We start from the raw sequence: 21,682 nt of genomic DNA, 5'->3' as shown, positions 1-21,682 counted from the left end.
TACTTCCTTAGAAGACTTCTTTACTGCCAAGTCATACTCTGCCATATTAGGCTGTTTTTCATCACAAGGACTTATCTCTAATTGTAAACTGCTCTGTCCACAGTTCAGAGCAATATCTGATAACATGGTAGGCATTCAAATATTTGTTTACCAAGTTTGTCAGTGTACTTTTTAATTGACCTCAAGATTTCTGGGACTGTTGATACTGACAGTTGGGGGGGGGTCTACTGATGGGAATTTGGTTGGATGGTGTGGGAAAGTCCTATATTTTTTAATATGATGGGAAGAAATACAAAGGTTATATGTGAATAAAATTTGTGAATATTTTAGAGCAAACTGCTTCTCTGAGTAAAAATAATAATGCTGTGTTTAACCTTTATGAAATTAAATCGATTTGAAGGATGAACTAACATCTCGAATATTGAAATATTTTCTGTTTTATTTTACTTAGTCATTTCTGCGAAACTTAAAGAAAATAAAAAGAATTGGTTTGGGCCAAGTCCTTATGTGGAAGTCACAGTAGATGGACAGTCAAAGAAGACAGAAAAATGCAACAATACGAACAGTCCCAAATGGAAGCAACCTCTTACAGTGTAGGTTTGAAAGTATTTTCTATGGTGTATTTTGTTTAGTAGGTGAGCAGAAATGCAGCTTTAAAAAAGTTTCTCACTTTTTTCTTTGTTCCTCCTCTCTTTTTTTTTTTTCCCCTCTTATTCCCCTGTTCTTAGGGCTCCTCCTTCTAGTCTCCTTTCTCTTTAATTATTTGTTTTCCCAGTCTCTCCTTTTCATTGCATTGTTGCTGCTGAAAAGTAGCTGGGAGATCCCAGGGTCACTGGCCTAGAAAGATTAGCAGCTCTTTCCTTAATTTAGGTTTGAAATAGAGGGCTATGAGTAGCTCACTTCATTTTTTAAATTTAATTTTTAAAAATAGTTTGTGTTTTTTAAAATTACAGTGCCCACATAGAACCTACACAGGGTTTTTTTTCCTTTAAAAAAATTATACTATACATTTTATACTTAACATACATAACATCCTTTTTCGTTGAGTACGTATGGGTCTAATATCCCTTATATAGCTACATAATATTCTTTAATATGGATGGACTGTGATTAATTTTACTAGTTCCCTATCTATCGGTTGGTTTCTAATGTTGTGCTATTAGACAGTGTTGCAATATACATCCCTGTGCATATGTCTATATGTTTGTGTTTTTAATCTGTCATTCGAATTCATAGAAGTAGGATGTAGCTCAATTTCAACACTTATTGACGAAGCCTCAGATGTTGGTAGGAAGGGAATTACAGGTTGAAGAGAATTATGGGTTAATTTTAATTTTTCTACTAAAATGGAAGCAAATGTATGATTTATCAACAAATGGATCTTTAAATAATATAGTGTATTTGGTTTGTATATTAAAGTGTAGTTCAAAATATAACCAGTTGTTATCAAATATAGACAAGTTGCTTTCATTACCTAACATTTGGAATTCTTGTATTTTTTCTCTTAGAGAAACAAACCTGTAACTAAAAAAAGTTTTATTTCTAAATGGTGAGATGAGACATTTGAAATGACAAGCTTTTCTCTTCACATGATATACATGCTTATATGGACAGTATTTATTCCTAATAAATGACAAAACAAATTAGCTAAACCTATATTATTGTTTAACATGGATTTTTGAAGTTGTAGGGCATCTTGATGTACTTTATGATTTTGAGCAAATGAATGAAACTTAAGAATTTACTGAAGGTCATCTTGAAACCTGTTTGCAGAAGTATCATTCTAATAATGTTCCTCGTCTGTATTTATTTCAACATCGTTTCTTAGACTTCATTTTTAACTAGTGCCCCATTAGAGATTTGATCTAAATTAAACAATATATGAGTAACATTTTTTAAAAAAACAAACCTTCAAAAGGCCACAGCCTCCATTAGCGACTGGAGATGTTCAGAATAACAGACTGAATACTCATCTACTTTCTACCAACTATCTGTGCTCACAATAAATGTACTTTAGGGCTCTTGAGCCGATAATGACATGAACTCCTTACTGGTTTAAAAGTTAAGAAAAAAGAAACTCTCCTTGTAGCCCTATATGGTAGTGTTATTCTTTTTTTTTTTTTTTTTTTTTTTTTGCGGTACGCGGGCCTCTCACTGCTGTGGCCTCTCCCGTTGCGGAACACAGGCTCCGGACGCGCAGGCTCAGCAGCCATGGCTCACGGGCCCAGCCGCTCCGCGGCACGTGGGATCTTCCCCGACCGGGGCACAAACCCGTGTCCCCTGCATCGGCAGGCGGACTCAACCACTGCGCCACCAGGGAAACCCGGTAGTGTTATTCTTAAGTCCAGATTTTCGGGGGAACATAGCCCAAGATCTTCTGAATTTTTAAGTTGCAGCAGATTGGGCTGCAATTTTAACACAGCTTCCATTGTTGGGTAGTAGGCTTTGCAGACTTCTCTCAAGATTTGAATTGAAATAATTTAGAGTAGACCTCAAAGTAAAATTAAATTTATTAACTCTTTTATTCCATCCCCGGTAGGTTATATAGTGTTCCTGTTTTTCTAATTGAAATAGTTTTTATACAGTTTATTGCAAATTCAGATTTCTATTCTGTATTGGCATTTAGCAAGGTCTGGAAGAGTCTTTGACAGTTGTCCCGGACACTTTGCCTCTAACAGTGTGAAACTTGGGGTAATATAATCCTCAAATCATTAAGTAGCTGACCGAGAAACTTCTTAGTATAAATTTTAATGACAGAGTTTCGTTCATAGTCTGCCACCGAGTGTGGCTGTGTGATCTTGGGCAATTTGCTTAACCTCTCTGAATATCAGCTTCTATATCTGAAGATGGGAGTGGTAATTCTCATCTCAGGGTTGCTGTGAAGATTAAACGAAATAATCCTAAGCTCAGCATACTACCTGACATAAAATAAGGATTTAATTAATAAATTAACTTTTTTGTACTACGAAAGTAAAACTGATTTTTCAACAGTTTGTAGCGTGGTGAGCACTTTTACTTTTGTTGATGATACACATGCATGAAATTGCCCCTATAGTTCAGTGACAAGTGAAGATGGCCATAGGCAGTATTGATTGTACGGTAAACTGTAAGGTGTGCAGTGAGAAGATTTTAATTATAATTTATTTACAATCTTGTTGTGATATTTAAGGAAATTATTTTTCACCTTTTTTTTTACCTGTAGTATCGTCACCCCTGTGAGTAAATTACATTTTCGTGTGTGGAGTCACCAGACATTGAAATCTGATGTTTTGTTGGGAACTGCTGCATTAGATATCTATGAAACATTAAAGTCAAACAATATGAAACGTATGTATGTAAAAACAATAGAATATGCTCAGCTTTTGTTTTTCTGCAAGAAATTCATGTGCCAAATGTGAAGAAACTATGTTCACTATTTGTTTTTAGGTTTACTTGGTTATGATATTAATAGGGAGATGAATCTTGAACTGTTTAATGCATTCTGAGTAACCGTGGTTTGGCCATTCATTTTGGATCTGATATTTTAAATAAATATTTATTTAGTAAATAGGTATTTATTGAAGGCTATATACTCAATTATGGAAAACAAAAATATAGAGCAGAGCTGAAGGAAAAATGTAATCTCACTACAGAGAGACAAATGTGGCTAATATTTTGACATTTCCTTTTCGAATGCTTATTTTGAAAACGTCCTCATTTTAGATGGTTGTGGTTTTATTTATACATGTATATCTCTATCTTTAGATATCTATATATACTTATAGATACATAAAAACTTGAAACATGCTTATTTTAATTAATATATCATGATTTAAAAACATTTAATCCCTTGAGTATCTAAAACATACTTCAAAGGATTTTATTTCTCATTTAGGATTTACGAGATGAAAATTCATTCTTAAATTATGTTTTCAGTCAATATAAGTCAGGTATATATTGCTGAGTAGTCTTAGTTGTCCCGCTGGCTCATTTTGTAAAAGAGAATGAATATAATAAGTGAGATGATTAAGCTATTTAGTATCTTACATTGTGGATATTAACCATTAGGAAATTTTGTTCTATTTTTAAAATGTTTTTGGCATCAAAAGGCCTGAAACCTTGGGTGAAGTGTATTAAAACAAATTGTGTACACATAAATGTAAAGTTTTTCTGACAGTTTTGTTTTCAACAGTTAAGACTTAAAGGAAAAAAAGTGACCATTTTCTATAATTTTATTCTCTTCCAGTTGAGGAAGTAGTTGTGACTTTACAGCTTGTAGGTGACAAAGAACCAACAGAGACAATAGGAGATTTGTCAGTTTGTCTTGATGGGCTGCAGCTAGAGTCTGAAGTTATTGCTAATGGTGAAACTACATGTTCAGAAAGTGAGTAATCACTTATTATATAGGGTCTTTAATGATTCTTCTTACATTAGCCACTGTAGTATGTTGTAATTATTGCTGTTCTTTTCCACATTAAAGAAATTATTTTATTTCCTTTTTAGAAAGAGACATTTTTCATTTTAAACTTTTAGTGCATTGTTTCTATGAGGAAAACATTTTTCTATAAGTTGAAAAGCTAGCCAAGTAAAAGCCATATCACAGTTGGCCCTATGAGTGATGAATTGATTTATAAAGTGTCCGTTCTGTAGGCCAACAATGGCAGTTAGTATGGCACATTTGATGCTACACCTTCTCCAGTGCAGACATAGTTTACTCTCTGTAGCAGTGTCTGATTGAGTTTAAATTTGACTCGAAATCCTTCTTAGTACTGTACCAGACAAGCCAGTAACAAGCTGGAATCCATTTGCCATTCCTCTTCCACTTTTGTAGGCTACATTTATTGAGATGTCTTTGAGTTATAATAATGACAGAACCAATTCTTTATATGTATGCTGATATATTTTACAGTTTATGATTTACTCATGTTTGTTAAAGGAAATAAATGAGCTGTAATTAAAAGAAGTTGGCTAGCACCTGAGTTAGTGCCTGCACAGCTAGCATGCTTAATTAAAACCACTTCTCAGTGGATTCCCTTTAGATATTTCCAACCCTTATTAATGTGCTAATAAGTGTATTTTCACTTGAAACACAGATTGTAGAGGCCCCAAGACAAAGCACGTATTAATGGTCTCCTTGATTAGTCTGACAAAGATTTTTTGTTTACTTAGAAACTGCCTTATGAAACATTTTGCAGTTGTCAGGTGCTGCTGTACTTCTGTTCCTACTTTGGAAGACTTCCTACTTCCTTTCTAACTCGTGACCCTTTTTAATAGCAGAACCCTTAAGATAGTCCTGGTGTGTCTTCCAGTTTGGTTCTTTGGGGTTAATGAGGGTGGAAAGAAACTTCTGAATTCGTTATACTGCTTCACAGTTGACATGTTCATCTTAATTGACTGTTATTCACAGGAACTCTGTAATAGTTATATTTTTCTATAAATTGGAATTCCTGAAGGTAATAAAAGTTAAGTTACATTGTTAAACTGCTCTAAAACCTCAGTATTTATAGCTTCCTAAGTTTTTTTTTCCTACAAATTGAAACTGCTACTAATGCAGAATATTTAATAATTAACAAAAGTAAAGCATGTCAGCCTTCATATTTCAGAGTAGACTCTAAACTGCATATTATACTTATGACTTTACTGTTTGTTTCCTACAGAAGTGGACATTTCTATGTAACCAGTTTTTGACTCAAGTAGGAAAATAATTGACACATTCTTTGAAGTAAAGAGAGGTTTTAACTGGGAAGTCACAGTGGATTTTAGGGCTAGAGTTGCCACATACAGTAGCTGCCATTTGTTCAATGTTTACCATGTGCCAGGCACTGTGTTGGTGTGTTTACATATATATTCATTTAACCATCACAATTTTGTAAGACATTTTGCATATAAAAGAAAGTGAGGCTCTGAGAGTTTAAGTAGTATGTCCCGTATCACACCAACAAGTGCGATGCAGAGTCAAGATTGAAACACAAATATTTGTTGGTTTCCTTTTCTTTCCAATATACTTTCCGTTCTACAGTTAAAAACTTAGGAACTTTAAATGAAATCATGAGTTGTTATAAGTAAGCAAAGAAAACCCAATTAAGTCCACAGCATCTGTGGTGGGAACTTCACTTGTATTGTTTTTTGATTGATTCCATTTCTGTAACTTTAACTATAAGCCAGAAATGAAAATTAGAGTTTAGCGCTAAAATTGAATTTCTGTCATCTGAGCATTGTTTGGTTGGTTTCTTTTGTATTCTAATATTTTTCTAATGTTACAGGGTTTTAGTGTTTTTTTCCCCTCTGTGTGTTCAGTCAAGTTTTTGTGGCTTTACTGTACAGCAAAAACTAATACAACATTTTAAATCAACTATACTCCAATGAAAAATTAATTAAAAAACAAAAAAGTTTTTGTGGAAGAACTCATGGGATTTTAGACTTTAATATTTTTGGTTAATTTAAAAATAATGCTTATAAAAAGATCTGTCTGAATTTTGGTATTAAAAGTCACCAAATAATAGCTTGTTATATATTTAGATATACTGTGAAGATTTTTCTAATAAGATAGATAGCATTATCTCTTTTGATAGTTAAATTTTCATTTTTTTGGTAGATAAAATTTTTATTCTTTTTGGTGGATAAATTTTCTAAAAATGGCAGTTATATAAGTAAACTCTTTTTCAGGTGAAACAGATTTTACTCACTATGTTTGTTTGTTCTTCCCACTTCAAGCTTTATTTAAAAACCAGAGAGCTTTATGTTCCCATACTACCTCCCCTACCACTGTCTTCACTCAGGGAACAAGTTTAATATCCCAACTGAGAGTGTCATTTGTAACATTTTCTTTGATACTCTTCCTTATTTTTCTGTTTAGGAAGTAATTACATAATTTGTCTTGATGTTTTCCTTTTCTTTTGACTTCTTGGGTGGGTGGTGGTGGTTGATTGTTAGTTTAACACCTGTCTTCCCAAATATGGCATTCAACAAGAAACACTGAAAAGTATCATCATCAAAGGCATTAGTTTTCCTAAAGAGAAATAAAAGTCTATTTTACTTTTAAATTTATGGTAATAAAATAGGAACATATTCTTGTAAAGATCTTTATTCTTTACCATGGATGCTCTGGAAATGTATTTAAAATTAATTTGGGGATAGTTGTTGGCATATGTGACCTCCGGTTCTTATTGTGTATGTTCCATTTTGTTTTGGTTTTATCTCATTCTTTCCCAGTCTTTCTCATTAAACTCTAGTTTTTGTGGTTTCTTTTGATTTTAGGGTAAATAGTCATTTTCATTTGTGATTATAATGTTTCTTTTCAGTAAAATAAATTCTAAGAAACTAGATGAAGTTTTTTGCTATACCAAATATTATTTGAAATTACTATACCTCCGCTGGGTCTGGGTACCAACTAATTATTTTATAGAGAGAAACTTTGCTGTAATGGTATTTTTTAAAATTTGACTTATATTTGATTGATTATTTTAAATGTTTGCTCAGAATATTAACTAACATCACAAAAAAGCCAGCAAAACTTCCTTTACACACTTACGTTTTTTTAATCTTTATCAGTGCTACTTTAAAAATGGAAGTATTGGGAATTCCCTGGTGGTCCAGTGGATAGGACTTGGTGCTCTCACTGCCAGGGACCCGGGTGTGATCTTAAGAATTAGAATATGAACAATATCATTGCATCCACCCATGTTCTCCTCCCTATATCAATCCTTGTCTTTTTCCTAGAGATAATCACTGTTCTGAACTTTGAATTTATCCTTTCCTTGCTTTAAATTTTTTCACATATGCATGTGTCCTTTTGTGCTCTATGAAAATATCAGTGTTGCCTTTTAAGATTTATCCATTTTGTGTCTGTAACTCACTTATTTTCATGGCTGTATAATAATCCATTGGGTGAATATACCACAGTTTATCCTTTTTTTTTTGCGGTACGCAGGCCTCTCACTGTTGTGGCCTCTCCCGTTGCGGAGCTCGGGCTCTGGACGCTCAGGCTCAGTGGCCATGGCTCACGGGCCTAGCCACTCCGCAGCATGTGGGATCTTCCCGGACTGGGGCACGAACCCGTGTCCCCTGCATCGGCAGGCGGACTCTCAACCACTGCGCCACCAGGGAAGCCCCAGTTTATCCATTTTTATGTCAAAGGACATTTGGGCTCTTTCCAGTTTTTTGCCATAATGAACATAAGTGATACATCGAACATTTTTGTATTTATATATGTCTCCTGGTACATAGGTTGAAGGGTCTTTGTAGGCTGTATACTTGGGAGTGGGATTCCTAGGATATGACACAGGTGCATTTTCAGCTTTACAACATTTATTGTTTCTTCAAATATGCCTCTTTTTTGTTATTCTTTTAATTTTGATGAAATTTACAAAATAGATACTTAACCTTATAAAGTGTACAATTCATTTCCATTTAGTGTATTCACAGTGATGTGTATCCACTACCTCTCATTTCAAACCTTTTTCATCACCCCCCAAAACCAAACCATTATCCGTTAAGTAATCACTCCCTATTCCCCCTCCCCTCCATCTCCTGGGAACCACTGATATGTCTCTATGGATTTGCCTCTTCTGAGCGTATCATAAAAAAGGAATCATAGAGTATGTGACCTTTTGTGTCTGGATTCTTTTGCTTAGCATATTAGTTTTGTTTCTTTGTTTGTTTTGGCCATGCTGCGTCTCTTGTGGGATCTCAGTTCCCCGACCAGGGATTGAACCTGGGCCACAGCAGTGAGAGTGCGGAGTCCTAACCATTGGTCCGCCAGGGAATTCCCTGGATATTTCATTGTGTGTATATATGCCACAATTTTTTTTTATCCATTTGTCCACTGATGGACATTTGCCTTATTTCCACCTTTTGGCTATTAATGAATTATAAATAATGCTGCTATAAACATTTGTGTCCAAGTTTCTTTGTGCATGTCTTGGATATATACCTAGGAGTGGAATTGCTGATGCTTGTTTTTGATAGTTTTTTATTTCTTGCTTGTTAGTTTTCTTTTGATGAGTAGGTTTTTTATATTCTCCATTTGAAAATTCCAGTATCAGAAATATTTGGGGATATAAATGTTTTGACTCTCCTTCATTGAGGCTTGTTTTCTTATATGTTGTGGCTCTTTGATTGCCAGTTTATATTTGATCTTAGTCTGGGGGAATCTTAAGGGCCTAATAAGTTGGGGATTCTTTGGCCAGAGAAAATTTCTTTTGCTTCTGTTAGTGCCGGATGTGTCACCTACCTGGGAATACTTTAGCTCCTTTCCAGGATCCCCAGCCTAATGTGGATGTCTCTGGTTCAGCCCCCTCACCTTGTTTTTGATCCACCTCAGAGCCCTCAGGGTAACCCTGTCTTTCACATTTGCTTACTGCACCCTGCTCTTGCTCTACTATCAGTTCACTTGTTTGTTCATTTTGCTTTTGAGATTGCTAGGCACCCAAGTAGTAGAAATAGTGTGTTAAATTGCTTCATCTAAAAGCTGGTTCTTCTGTGGCAGGAGGATCCTTTTCAGTAGAATAGAAGAGATCTTTGTTGATCTTCTAACAAAGTGTCCTCTGGATAAAATGTGTATTTAGAAATCTGATCAGGTTTTTATTTTTTTGGAGGAAATTTGGATTGGGAATACATTTAAACAGCAGTATGTTTATAAAATGCCAACTTAAGTACAGCCTTTTTCCTCTTCTTGGACATTCATTGTATAAGTGTTGGATAGATTTATATTTTTTAACTATTCTCTTGTTGAAAGCACAAGATTAGATCTAAATAAATTATGTCATAAATTTCATAGTTATGGCTTTACTCTGTGTTGAAGTGAAATAAAAGATTGAACAAAAATAACCCTTGTTTGAACTTTGAAATGTAAATGTCAGGAAACAATAATAGTTAATATTTATGGTGTGCTTATATGTGCTGGGCACTGTTCTAAATGTTTAATTTTCATAACTGTTCTATGAAAGTAGGCATCATTATTGTTCCCATTTTATACAGGAGGTAAAAGGTACAGGAAAATCAATAGTATTCCTCTAAGGTCACAAAGTTAGTACATGTTGAACCTAGAATACAGACCCAGGCAGTCTGGCCTCAGTCCATGTCATTAAATATGTACTATGCTTCACTGTAGTAAATGATAAAGTTTAGAAGTAGCAATTATTGGTAGAGTTAAATGGATTATTTCAAATTATCTTCTTATTTTTTGAAAAAAATGGAACACTGATTGATTTTAATTTATGATATTTTGTTTTGGTTTTCTGATTTCATTTATGTCATTTATCAGCTATTTTAGGGGAATATATTCCATATAAAAATAATTCTTATAAAATTGAAGCATACCGTTTTCAGCCAAAATGTATTTCATTGTACCGTGTTTTTTAAAACCATTTTTAACAGCTTTATTGGCATGTATTTTATATTTCATGAAATTTACCTATTTCAAGTGTGTTAATTTAATTATTTTTAGTAATTTAATGAGTGATCTAATCATTTACTGTAAATCAGATTTAGAACATTTTCATTCGCTAGTAAGATCCCTCCTGCTTATTCACAGGAAATCCCATTTTGACCTTTAGCCTAGAGCAACCACTAATCTATTTTCTGTCTCTAAAAATTCATCTTTGCTGGACATTTTATGTAAATGGAATCATAACAGTATGTAGTCTTTGTGTCAGGCTTCTTTCACTTAGCATAATGTCTTTTCAGGTTTATCAGTGACATAGCATATTTCAGTAGTTTGTTCCTTTTTATTATTGAATAATTTTCCTTTGCATAGGTATGCCACATTTTATCTATCTACCTGTACCATTTTTTTTAAATGTAACATTTCTAGATAAGACACTTGCCAACCTTGCTGAGTATGATATAGTAGTAGTATAGTGGTGACTCAGCATCTTTTTAATGAATTAGTTCATTAATTATGCTTTGGAGTAATATAGTGATTTCACTGTTTGAAACTAGAGACTATATTTAGGGACTATTATTCTTTAGCTAAATGGACCTAGACTGTTAAACTTGAGTTCTTTTTGCATTTCATAGTTTTTTAAACTTCTCTATATACTGTTTTTCAGAATCTATTTTATCATCGTCCTGCTGGTAATCAGCACTTTTTTGGAGAGGTAGTTGATTCCTCCCCAAAAGATGACTAAAATACATTTGAATTAGAATCAAGCGCGACATATTTCAAACAAGGCAGAAGCAGCATATGAGTAATATACCTTGACTAATTAACATCTCTTACACATAATAATCATTTGCACAAAATTTTGGTAAAACTTCTCAATCACAAGAGCATTTATCATATTTTCCTTTTAAATATCATGTTGGGCTTTAACTCTGTTCCAGTATATTCTTTACTAGAAAGATTTGGTGAAAGGTTTTGTTTACATAGCATGTTTAAGAAAAAGGTGCAAACCACTTTCTGAAACTTGTTTTCTGTACAACTTTTATTGTTAAAGGTGCTTCACAGAATGATGATGGCTCCAGACCCAAGGATGAAACAAGGTAAGAGTTCACTTATTACATACCACAGAATGCAGAAAGAAACAACGGAGAATGAATAAGTTTCATTTTAGTCAAAACTTTTAAATTCAGATTGATATAAAAATGAGTATCAAAAATTTCAGGGCTCAAGGTAGGAAAGGAAATATTTATGGAAAATTTAAGACCCTAAGCTTATATGACTGCAGTTCTCTAGAGTAGGCCAGAGATACCCAAACACTAATACTTTTTCAGCTTATAGAAAAGTGAATATGTTGGCACTTTTCCAAAGGTAGGAAAGTTCAGAATCCCAGGGCCATCATTGGGCTATTTTCTTTTCTAGGAAAGCTGGGCTATAATTTTTCTCACTGGAATTAAAAAGCAATAGAAAAGGTTTTTAAAATTAATAACTGTAGACTGGAAGACAACTTATGCCTCTTGTGTTTCTTTTTATTTTCTGTTTCATAGTTTTTTTGAAGTCATGAAATTTCCCTCATAAAGATGTTTTAATACTTCAGATTTCTTTGGTCAAATAACTTCTCTTTTGCCTAATAAACCCATACTTTTGCATTAATAAGTGAGAATGGTAGAATTTTATAGTGCATTGAAAGGTTCTGTTTTGCCACTCTCATTTCTTTTTTGCAAAATCTCTCTTATAATACTTTATGAAACTACTCTAGACGGCTGTAAGTTTCTTGCAAAGGCATTGCTAGAGCCCTGGCTTCATGCCATTTATTTAATCAATGCTTTACATTTTCCCAGGTGAATCATTGTTCACAAATAATCTGAGGAACAATGTCTTCTAGGTTTATGAGACTGCCAGACTAATCTTTGAGCATGTCTTTTGTGTTAAGCATGAATTCCTTTGCATTAGCCTTTTCCAGAGAGCATACCTCTGAGATGATGGGTTTGAAAAACATTTTGTAAACTGTCAAATGCTCTTTAAATGTTGCTACACAACAATCATGGTGAATCCCTTGCTTTTGTTTGCAGACTTCATAACTACAAGGCATGTGAACAAGGCAAAACCTCCCCCTCCCCCCAGTCATTTAAGAAGCTTACTAAACAGCTTTAGGTTCTTTTACTGTAATTCAAGCACTGCCTATATCATCAGTATAGTCCTGTTGGTCTCCTTTCCCCCATAGCATGTCTGGATGTTGTATATTTCTCAGTGTTGTCTTCTGTCACTTTTATGAATTACCAAGATGATTGGTGCCTGGCATTCAAGATTTTGTTTTTGGATGTGCCTTCTTGACTGTTAATCTTTGATTTGTATATTGTGACCTTATTATATTAGCATCTTGGTTCTCCATGTTTCGATCAGGTACATATGTATGGTGAGATAAGCAGGGGTTTGTAAGACTGAAGCAGAAAACAAAGCCATAGTAGCACTTAATTTGTAGCTAATTGCTTTTCACATATAATGGTGGTGATAAGTTCACACTGACAATTCTATACAGTATACAGGTTTCCATATTGGTTTTCAAAATTCATCTCAGGTTTTAGCTCCACAATCACTCATTAAAGGAACTAAAGTTAACCACCAGTGCTATTTTGGTATCACCATGTTTCTCAAGCTTCAGAGTACATTAGAATCACCTGGAAGACTTGTTCAACAACAGATTGCCCAGTCACAGATTGCCAAGCCTTGTGTCCTCCTCCCAAATTGTTACATCTAGGATGGGGCCCAAGATTTGCATTTCTAACAAGTTTCCAGGTGATACTGATAGACTAGGTTCTACACTTTGAGAACCACTATTCAGGAGACATACAGGTATTTCTTAGATTTCAACAAACTATTATGGGAAATCTTTCAGTTATGTAACAAAGTCTATTTCTTGAAAATCTAGGCTTGCACAGCTTGGCAGAAGTGTCACTTGATCTTAATCTCATCCTCTTTTACTTCAGAGCTGGTTTGAATCCTGTTTCTTTTTTGAACTGCTTTTACTTGTATTTATTAGAAAATGATACATGATTTTTAAAATGAAACAGTCTATAAAATGTATAAAAACTTCATGGAAGAGATGGCATTTGACCTAAGACCATTAAGCATAGTTATAATTTGGATATGCATGTCTTGAGGGAATTGGATGAAGGAGTTCTAGGTGGAAAGAAGAAAAACAGTCATGGAGGTGGGGAAGAACACAGGGGTTTTATTGGAAATCTTCAGCCTCAGTATTTGGCTGAAAATAGAGTAATTGAAAGTGGGAAATGGCAGGTGGTGAATTTGAAAGTAGAATCAATCTGTATTTATTGCCTCTTACTATGTGTCAGGCAGTATGATGAACAGGTTTCCTGATATTTCAGTTAATCCTTAAATATTTTTATGAGGTAGGTATTTTTACAGGTTATGAGAAAACTGAGGCTCAGAAAGGGAAAGAAACTTGCCTGAGTTAATAGTGTAAGTGGCACAGTTGAACCTGGGACTGCCTTACCTTCAGAGCCTGAGTGTGTTTTACTGTTGCCTAAAGTGGAAGGCTTCCCGCCCCCCCCACCCATGTAAGTGCTTATCCCTCAATAAATGTTATTTTTAGTACTGCAGAGGTTGGAGCCAGATGGAGATTTTGGTTTGCAAGGATAGGCTTCTAGAATCTTTTTCTCTGGAGAGGAATGTCTTTTAAAATATTTGAACAGAGCATTGGTATGATCAAAACGCCATAAGAAAAATTATTTGACAGTCAATGTGTAGTTTGGATTGTATGGTGGTGGTGAAGGTGGGAAGACCTCTGTGGGAACTTATTACAGTAATCCACTGAGAGATAATGAGGGTTGGAACTGGAGCAGTGGTGGTAGAAGAGTAGAGAAAAAACGTGCCAGTGAAATCAGTGGGACTTAGGCATTGAGTATCAAGAGGCACAGGAGAGAAGAAAAGTCAAATTGCCTGCGAGGGTAGCAGAGTCACCCACAGAACTAGAACATAGGAGGAAGAGTGGCTTTAGCATTGGAGAGTTATTCTATATCTCCTGCATTTAGCTGATAATTTGGTACCAGGGGATGAGAATGAGACAGAGATTCGAGTTCTGATTTGGAATTATTTTAAAAGATGATCTTTGAAATCATGGAATTTGAGACCCTAGGCAAAAATTTGTGGAGAATGAAAAGTAAGATAAGAACAGAACCATAGGGACCTATATTTAGTAAAGTGGAGGAAGAGGACAAACCAAAGAAGGAATGGTTTAGAAGTGGGGAGTACAGGATTAGAAAAGCAGTGTCACAGAAATTAAGAGAAAAATGTTTTAAAAAGATGTGTATTTAACATTATCAAATACTGCAGGAGAGAATGAGATCTTAGCCTAATCAAACCAGGGAAAACTGGCTGTATGGAAAAAGAAAAATCAGGTTAGACCTTCAGCTCATCCCCAAATGAAGGTGGATTCTAGGTTTTTTAAATTGATTTTTAAAAATGAAATTATAAAACCTTTAGAAGAAAATATCTCTGAATACATTTAATTATGTAGAAATATAGAACTCTTGTATGTTCAAACATGTAAAAGCAAATGATCACTATTTAACCAATATGAAATTAGTACCTTCGGATTGTAAAAAGCTCTCACAAATAATGAGGAAAAATTATTCCTTTATAATAGAAAAATGTACAAAAGACAGACATACAGTGAGTGCATGGAAGAGGAAACTCAGATGGCCTATAAATGAAATACTGTTGAACATTCATGTTTTTATTTACCAAATTGACAAAGATTTAAAAGTATATAAATGGGGGCTTCCCTGGTGGCGCAGTGGTGAAGAATCCGCATGCCAACGCAGTGGACACGGGATCAAGCCCTGGTCCAGGAAGATCCAACATGCCACGGAGCATCTAAGCCTGTGCGCCACAACTACTGAGCCTGCTCTCTAGAGCCCGCAAGCCACAACTACTGAGCCTGTGTGCCACAATTACTGAAGCCGACGTGCCTAGAGCCCATGCTTTGCAACAAGAGAAGCCACTGCATTGAGAAGCCCGCACACTGCAGCAAAGAGTAGCCCCCGCTCACCGCAACTAGAGAAAGCCCGCACACAGCAATGAAGACCCAACACAGCCAGAAAGGAAGGGCGGGCGGGAGGGAGGAAGGGAGGGAGGGAGGGAGGAAGGAAGGAGCAATGGGATAATATATTAAAATGTTAAAAGTATATAAATACTTTATAGTGAAATGGGCATTTTCATATCTATCTGGTGGAGAACAGATCAATTATTACCTTTAAAAATACTTTTTTCTTGGGTGCAGTGGTTGAGAATCTGCCTGCCAATGCAGGGGACACGGGTTCGAGCCCTGGTCTGGGAAGATCCCACATGCCATGCAGCAACTGGGCCCGTGAGCCACAGCTACTGAGCCTGCGCGTCTGGAGCCTGTGCTCCGCAACAAGAGAGGCCGCGATAGTGAGAGGCCCGGGCACCGCGATGAAGAGTGGCCCCCGCTTGCCGCACTAGAGAAAGCCCTCGCACAGAAACGAAGACCCAACACAGCCAAAAAAAATTTTTTTTTTCTTAAATTAGCAATCAATATTTCAGTTTAAAATATTTGCCTGCTTTGCCCCAGCTATTCTATTCTGGCAGTCTACCTGAAGGAAATAGAAAATGTCACTCCCTTCCGTAAAAAAGAGATTATGGTATGTCCATAAGATAGAGTATTCTACAGTCATTAGAAATGTTTTCAGATAATTTGGGTGAAATGCTCAGTATATAATGAATAATAAAGAAACATAAACTAACCCAGGATATGAAACATTGTATGATCACATACATAGTATAATCAGTCATAGCCAATGCAAAAGGACGGACAAGAGATTATCTCTTAATGGTAATAATCTCTAGAATGTACGATTGAAGGTAATTTTTATTTTATAACTAGAAAATTTTATTTTGAAAACCTCTTAATTAAAATGCACTAAATACATTAGTTGAATAAATACCAAGAATTACAGTGAAGGAAAGGAGAATGAGAGGATAGCTAGAAGAGTAATTAAGATTGAGGAAGTGTTTTAATTATACTTGTGACTGAGAGGAACAATCTAGAAGAAGGAAGATGATGGAAGAGAGAAGAAAGGTGTTAAATGATGGTGAAAAGCCCTAGAGCACATTATTTGTGTCCTGAAATCAAAGACCCACAAGACAAATTAGCCTCGAAGAAGTGAAGATAGATTTTCTTTTCCCCAGAGGTGGGAAACAAACAGATGAAGATATTAGTGGCATAGAGAAATTTTAAAATAGAGAAAAAAGAAGGATAGCTGATAATCATCATTTTAGGGAAGAGGTGGAGTCAGGGTCATCTACAAATTAGGATTAGGTATTTGAGGAGATGGGAAAAGTTTTCAATGAGCAATGGGAATGTGGCCAGGAGTAGATTAGAGATGTAGAAAATGATTGATTTTCAGGCAGTATGGACAGCCCAGTTGAAGTTGTTGAATAATGTGAACTGAAGTCCATGTTGCCTCAGTCTTTTTGAAGTGATCAAGCTTTAGGAAAGTGAAGTTTGTTAGAATAGAAAGATATAGACACTATAGAATGGACTTGAGGACACGGGGAGGGGGAAGGGTAAGCTGGGACGAAGTGAGAGAGTGGCATGGACATATATACACTACCAAATGTAAAACCGATAGCTAGTGGGAAGCAGCCACATAGCACAGGGAGGTCAGCTTGGTGCTTTGTGACCACCTAGAGGGGTGGGATAGGGAGGGTGGGAGGGAGACGCAAGAGGGAAGAGAGGTGGGGATATATGTATATGTATAACTGATTCACTTTGTTTTAAAGCAGAAACTAACACACCATTGTAAAGCAATTATACTCCAATAAAGATGTTAAAAAGAAAATACACTGAAGGATTCTGCCACCTTAAAAAAAAAAAGATATAGACTAGAGAAGCACAATATTAACATTTTCTATCTTTTGCTTGGGTCTGTGTAACTGTATAGGACCTAGCAAAAGCTCTTTGTCCTTGCAGATTACCGTTAAACTTTTTATTACTGTTAATTTTAACACCACCACACTAATCTCATTGAACCTGTGGTGTAGGTTGTCATAGTCATCTGTCATTTTTAATTCTTCAGCTTCTGGGAGACTTGAGCTTTGATTTGTTTTTGTTGTTGGTTTTTTGTTTTTATTTATTTTTGTTTTTTAATATTTATTTTTTGGCTGCATCAGGTCTTAGTTGCGGCGTGCAGGATCTTTTGTTGCAGCGCCTGGGTTCTTCATTGCAGTGCGTCGGCTTCTCTCTAGTTGTGGCACGTGGGCTTAGTTACCCTGCTGCATGTGGGAATCTTAGTTCCCCTACCAGGGATCGAACCAGTGTCCCCTGCATTGCAAGACAGATTCTTAACCGCTGGATCACCAGGGAAGTCCCTGTTTTTGTTTTTTTTAAACAGGAAAAAAGTACTCACTTAGGCAGCACAAAAAAAGAATTTTTGTCTTGTGAGTCATTGGAAATGAGAACCTCAGGACTTTCCTTACCAGGCCCAGCATAAGATTTGTTAGGACCTTTTGTAGAACTATCTGCCCCTTTAATTTGGTACTTTACCTGGTTTATTTACTCTAGTAATACACATGTAATTTCTCAACTGGAACATTCTCCAGGGTTACTTGTTGACCCCAGAGAACAGTAGTGGGAAAAGTAAATGAAGGACTAGTTGTAGTGAAAAGATTGCTTGGGGGTGGCGAGTATTGGGCAATAGTGAATTAAGGTACTTGGGAAAGTAGCCTATGATGGAGCCCAGGTGATACTTGAAGAGAACTGATGGACTGTGAAGATAGAGAGGGGATTAAAGTCATGATGAGACTGAATAAAAGATACAGTAGGAGGCAAGTAGAAGGAATGAAGGTTGTAGGAATTTCAGTGTTTAAGGTCTAGGAGGAGGAGCAATTCTAAGTAAGTATCAAGAAAATTTAAGGAATCATAGTACACAGCTTGTCAGGTAATTATGTTGAGAAATTGAGGCCAAAATACTAGAAGGGTGAGCAGCATGGATGTTAAAATCTCCAAAATGTTAATCTTCAACAACAGAACATAACATTTTTGGAATCCAGTTTCTGCTGTACTTCTGTTTGTCGTAGCAGATTTACCTCATGCCCTGAATGTTCCCCCTTCCTGACATATCCCTAAAACGTGACCAGCAGTGGAAGTGTAATTTAGTTGAACATTATAGCTGAGAAGGTTTTAAGGAATCATTTAATCCAGGTAAATGCACTTTTGAGGTACAGAGAGATTAAATAACTTTTCTGTGGTCATATAACTTGTCAATAGCAGAGTTGGAGCTCGAAACCTCAATTTCCCATTTTTGGTCCATTCTGCCAGTTGTTTGTCTTTTTAAAAGCATCAAGAATCTTTTTTTCAAACTAATTAATTACCTCTTAAAATAGTATAGAGAGGCAATACGCAGAGTCTCAAAGAGGTCTACGACTCAAAAGGGGTTATATGACTCTTCACCTAGGGGAAGGGGAGCAGTGTCAAAGCTGACTCTTGCTGCATTCCGTTCATATTCTGGGGTTGCTTGGTCTTGCAGGTGGTCAGCACTAACCGGGTGCTGACTGCCTGTTACTGAGCTTTTCCATTTATTCAGAATAAGCATTTGAGAAACCCCGCAAAGCAGTATTGTCATGCCCTGCTGTTCACGCACATCATCTGGAGATCTTGTTAAAATACTATTTCTGATATAGTGGGTTGGGAGTGGAGTCCAAGATTGTGCATTTCTAACAAGCTCCTGTGTACTGTGCTTGCTTCTGGTCCAAATACCACACTTTGACTTCTGGAAAACATAGTATGAAAATGATTTAATGGTACTGCCTCTATTTTAGTTTCTTGAATCTATCAGATTTTATTCAGGCTTGTTGTGAGGTCCAGGAGTATGGATTAATACTGAGTAGTGGTTTCCAGTTACCAGGTAGTAGATATCAGGGCTTTAGCCAAGGCATCTCCAAACTAGCTAACTCATGCCTTGCTTTCTATTTCTAGTCAATGACTAGACTCCCCTGGGAAAAGGAGTCACCTGTGTTTAACTGACAGTAACTTTGTATCTGACATTCCTGTTAGTGTTCTTCCCCCTTTCTCTCCAATTGATGTCATTGCTTTGAAGAAATGATAGTTCCTTTAAAAAAAGGTCTCTGGGCACCTCTTTTCTAGATCACTTACCTTGAACATTTTGTATACCATTTGCTGGGATGGAGGGAGAGCACTTATCCCTGGGAAATAAGTGTACTTCTTTCTCCTGTTGTGGAACAGTCAGCTTTGCCCCATACCTAAATAATATTAAGAGCCAGTGGAAACCAAGAAAACGATGATTAAGTTATCTGTGCTTGTGATAAAATAGTGCCCTTTCTAAGGCATTTGGAATTTTGAGAATTTGACTCCATTTCTACTTATACAGGGCCTCTGAAGAGTTATTTGAAATTTGAACCAGCACACCTAATAGTTCTGATTGGTCCCCTAAGTACTTCTGTGCCATTGAGTAACCCCTCACATATTTCTACATGGGCTCTGAGGAGCTATATGTAAGACTACCATAAGAGCTGTTTATGTATTTGATAAGGCTGGCCAGAAATTAGGAAGGTTTTCTCAAGCTACTAAAACTTTAAGTTTTGGTCTTCCTGTTGTTTTTTTTGTTAAATTCAAAGAGCATTCTTTTTCCCTTCTGTTCCTGGCCGTCTTACCCAGAGCGAGCACAAATGGATCAGACCATCCTGAGGATGCAGGGTCTGGTGAAAATAGGAGGGTCAATGGGAACAATTCTCCATCACTCTCAAATGGCGGTTTTAAACCTTCTAGGCCTCCAAGACCTTCACGACCACCTCCACCTACCCCACGTAGACCAGGTGTGTATTCTAGCCATACACTAGGGATGTAGGTCTCAGTACCGTGATGATAAAATTCTTTTTGGGAATTGATCCTCAGGTAAGTGTCAAGAGACCCTTTTAGGTTGGTTTTCTAGCTGAATTTTTACATTTAAGATTTTGACCAAGAATGATCTTTCTATAGTTAATCAATATGTGCCTGTTCCCCAAGTTTTTCTGCCAGGTGTGAAGTTATTGAGGCAGGTGCTCCACTGCGAATGAAAATCACGTGTGTGCTGGGAGTTCGCTGATGGGCTAGTAGTTAGGATCCTGGGCTTTCACTGCCATGGCCCGGATTCAGGGAACTGAGATCCTGTAAGCTGTGCGGTGCAGCAAAAATTTAAAAAAAAAGGGAAATCACATGTGTACTATAAAAAGTAGAGGCAATATAGATAAGATTGCAACTTTCTGTCAGGGTTTGTAACTGTGGACATAAGCATTTCATAGAGTCAAGGATCTGGTCAAGGTTATATCTCATTATATCCTTTAAAAAGACAATCAGTAAATAGCAAATAACCCAACAATGCTAAATGATATTCAGATTTTAAAGCAAAAATCACACAAGTAAACATTTCATATAGTAAAAATATAAACATTTACAGTTGGAATATTTATTTTTCCTGATTAGCCAGAACAAATCTTTTAATCTCTTTTTACTTCCCTCTGTTAGTATGTGAACAGGAAATGTAAAATAATCCAAATATTATTAGAAAAGTAAATTGGTTGTCCACAAATCATTTTATTAAATGACATTGTGTTTAAATATATATCTTCCCCCTTTTCTTCTGTAGATAATTGTGTTCATAGTATATTCCCAGTCTTTAAGATCATATACTACTTTGTCACAATATTAGTGACTTCCTCCAGGAATTGTTTTGTCAATAAGTATTTTTTGAAGATGTAATATGTACTCAAGCAATAATATTCTTTCTTTCTTTCTTTCTTTCTTTTTTTTTTTTTTTTTTTTTTGCCACACCGCAAGGCTTGCAGGATCTTAGTTCCCCAAGCAGGGACCGAACTCAGGCTCTTGGCAGTGAAAGCATGGAGTCATAACCATTGGACCGCCAGGGAATTCCCACAGTGATATTCTTAAAAATAGTTATTATCAGTCAGATCTTCCATATTATAGGTAACGCCAAAAATTAGTCTCGGATCTGTAGGCATTCATAGGAAAGACAGTTTTAAGGATCTGGAAAATTACTAAATGAACTTATATGCAGGGACCAACATTTTTCTGTTCTAAAAGTTATTTCCTGTGGCATCAAGAAATCAGCATCTGTATGTGCTTTGTAATTAATAATGAGACATGGAGTAAATGGAACCTTACAAGTTGTAAACAAGCCTATTAAGTGGGACCATTGGCTATTTCCCATTATTTATCTTACTTAAGTAATTTTCATCTGCATGTCCATATCTTAAATTTTATAT

The 21,682-nt window shown here is 35.9% G+C and overlaps 1 protein-coding gene across 6 annotated transcripts in view; it reads left to right on the top strand.

The window, feature by feature from the left end:
* ITCH (itchy E3 ubiquitin protein ligase) overlaps nucleotides 1-21,682 on the top strand; it is a 111,914-nt gene that overhangs the window by 45,072 nt on the left and 45,160 nt on the right. For all 6 annotated transcript variants that reach the window (XM_032606736.1, XM_032606740.1, XM_032606735.1 and 3 more), the window contains 5 exons: nucleotides 452-593; nucleotides 3,203-3,327; nucleotides 4,226-4,363; nucleotides 11,418-11,463; nucleotides 20,079-20,236. In XM_032606736.1, coding sequence (XP_032462627.1) covers nucleotides 452-593; nucleotides 3,203-3,327; nucleotides 4,226-4,363; nucleotides 11,418-11,463; nucleotides 20,079-20,236 — 609 coding nt within the window. The remainder of the gene's footprint in view (nucleotides 1-451; nucleotides 594-3,202; nucleotides 3,328-4,225; nucleotides 4,364-11,417; nucleotides 11,464-20,078; nucleotides 20,237-21,682) is intronic.

This window comes from Phocoena sinus, chromosome 15, assembly GCF_008692025.1.
Source record: "Phocoena sinus isolate mPhoSin1 chromosome 15, mPhoSin1.pri, whole genome shotgun sequence".
In the NCBI taxonomy this organism is placed as follows: domain Eukaryota; kingdom Metazoa; phylum Chordata; class Mammalia; order Artiodactyla; family Phocoenidae; genus Phocoena; species Phocoena sinus.
The sequence above is the reverse complement of the archived record's forward strand: the minus strand, read 5'-3'. Positions and strand labels throughout refer to the sequence as shown.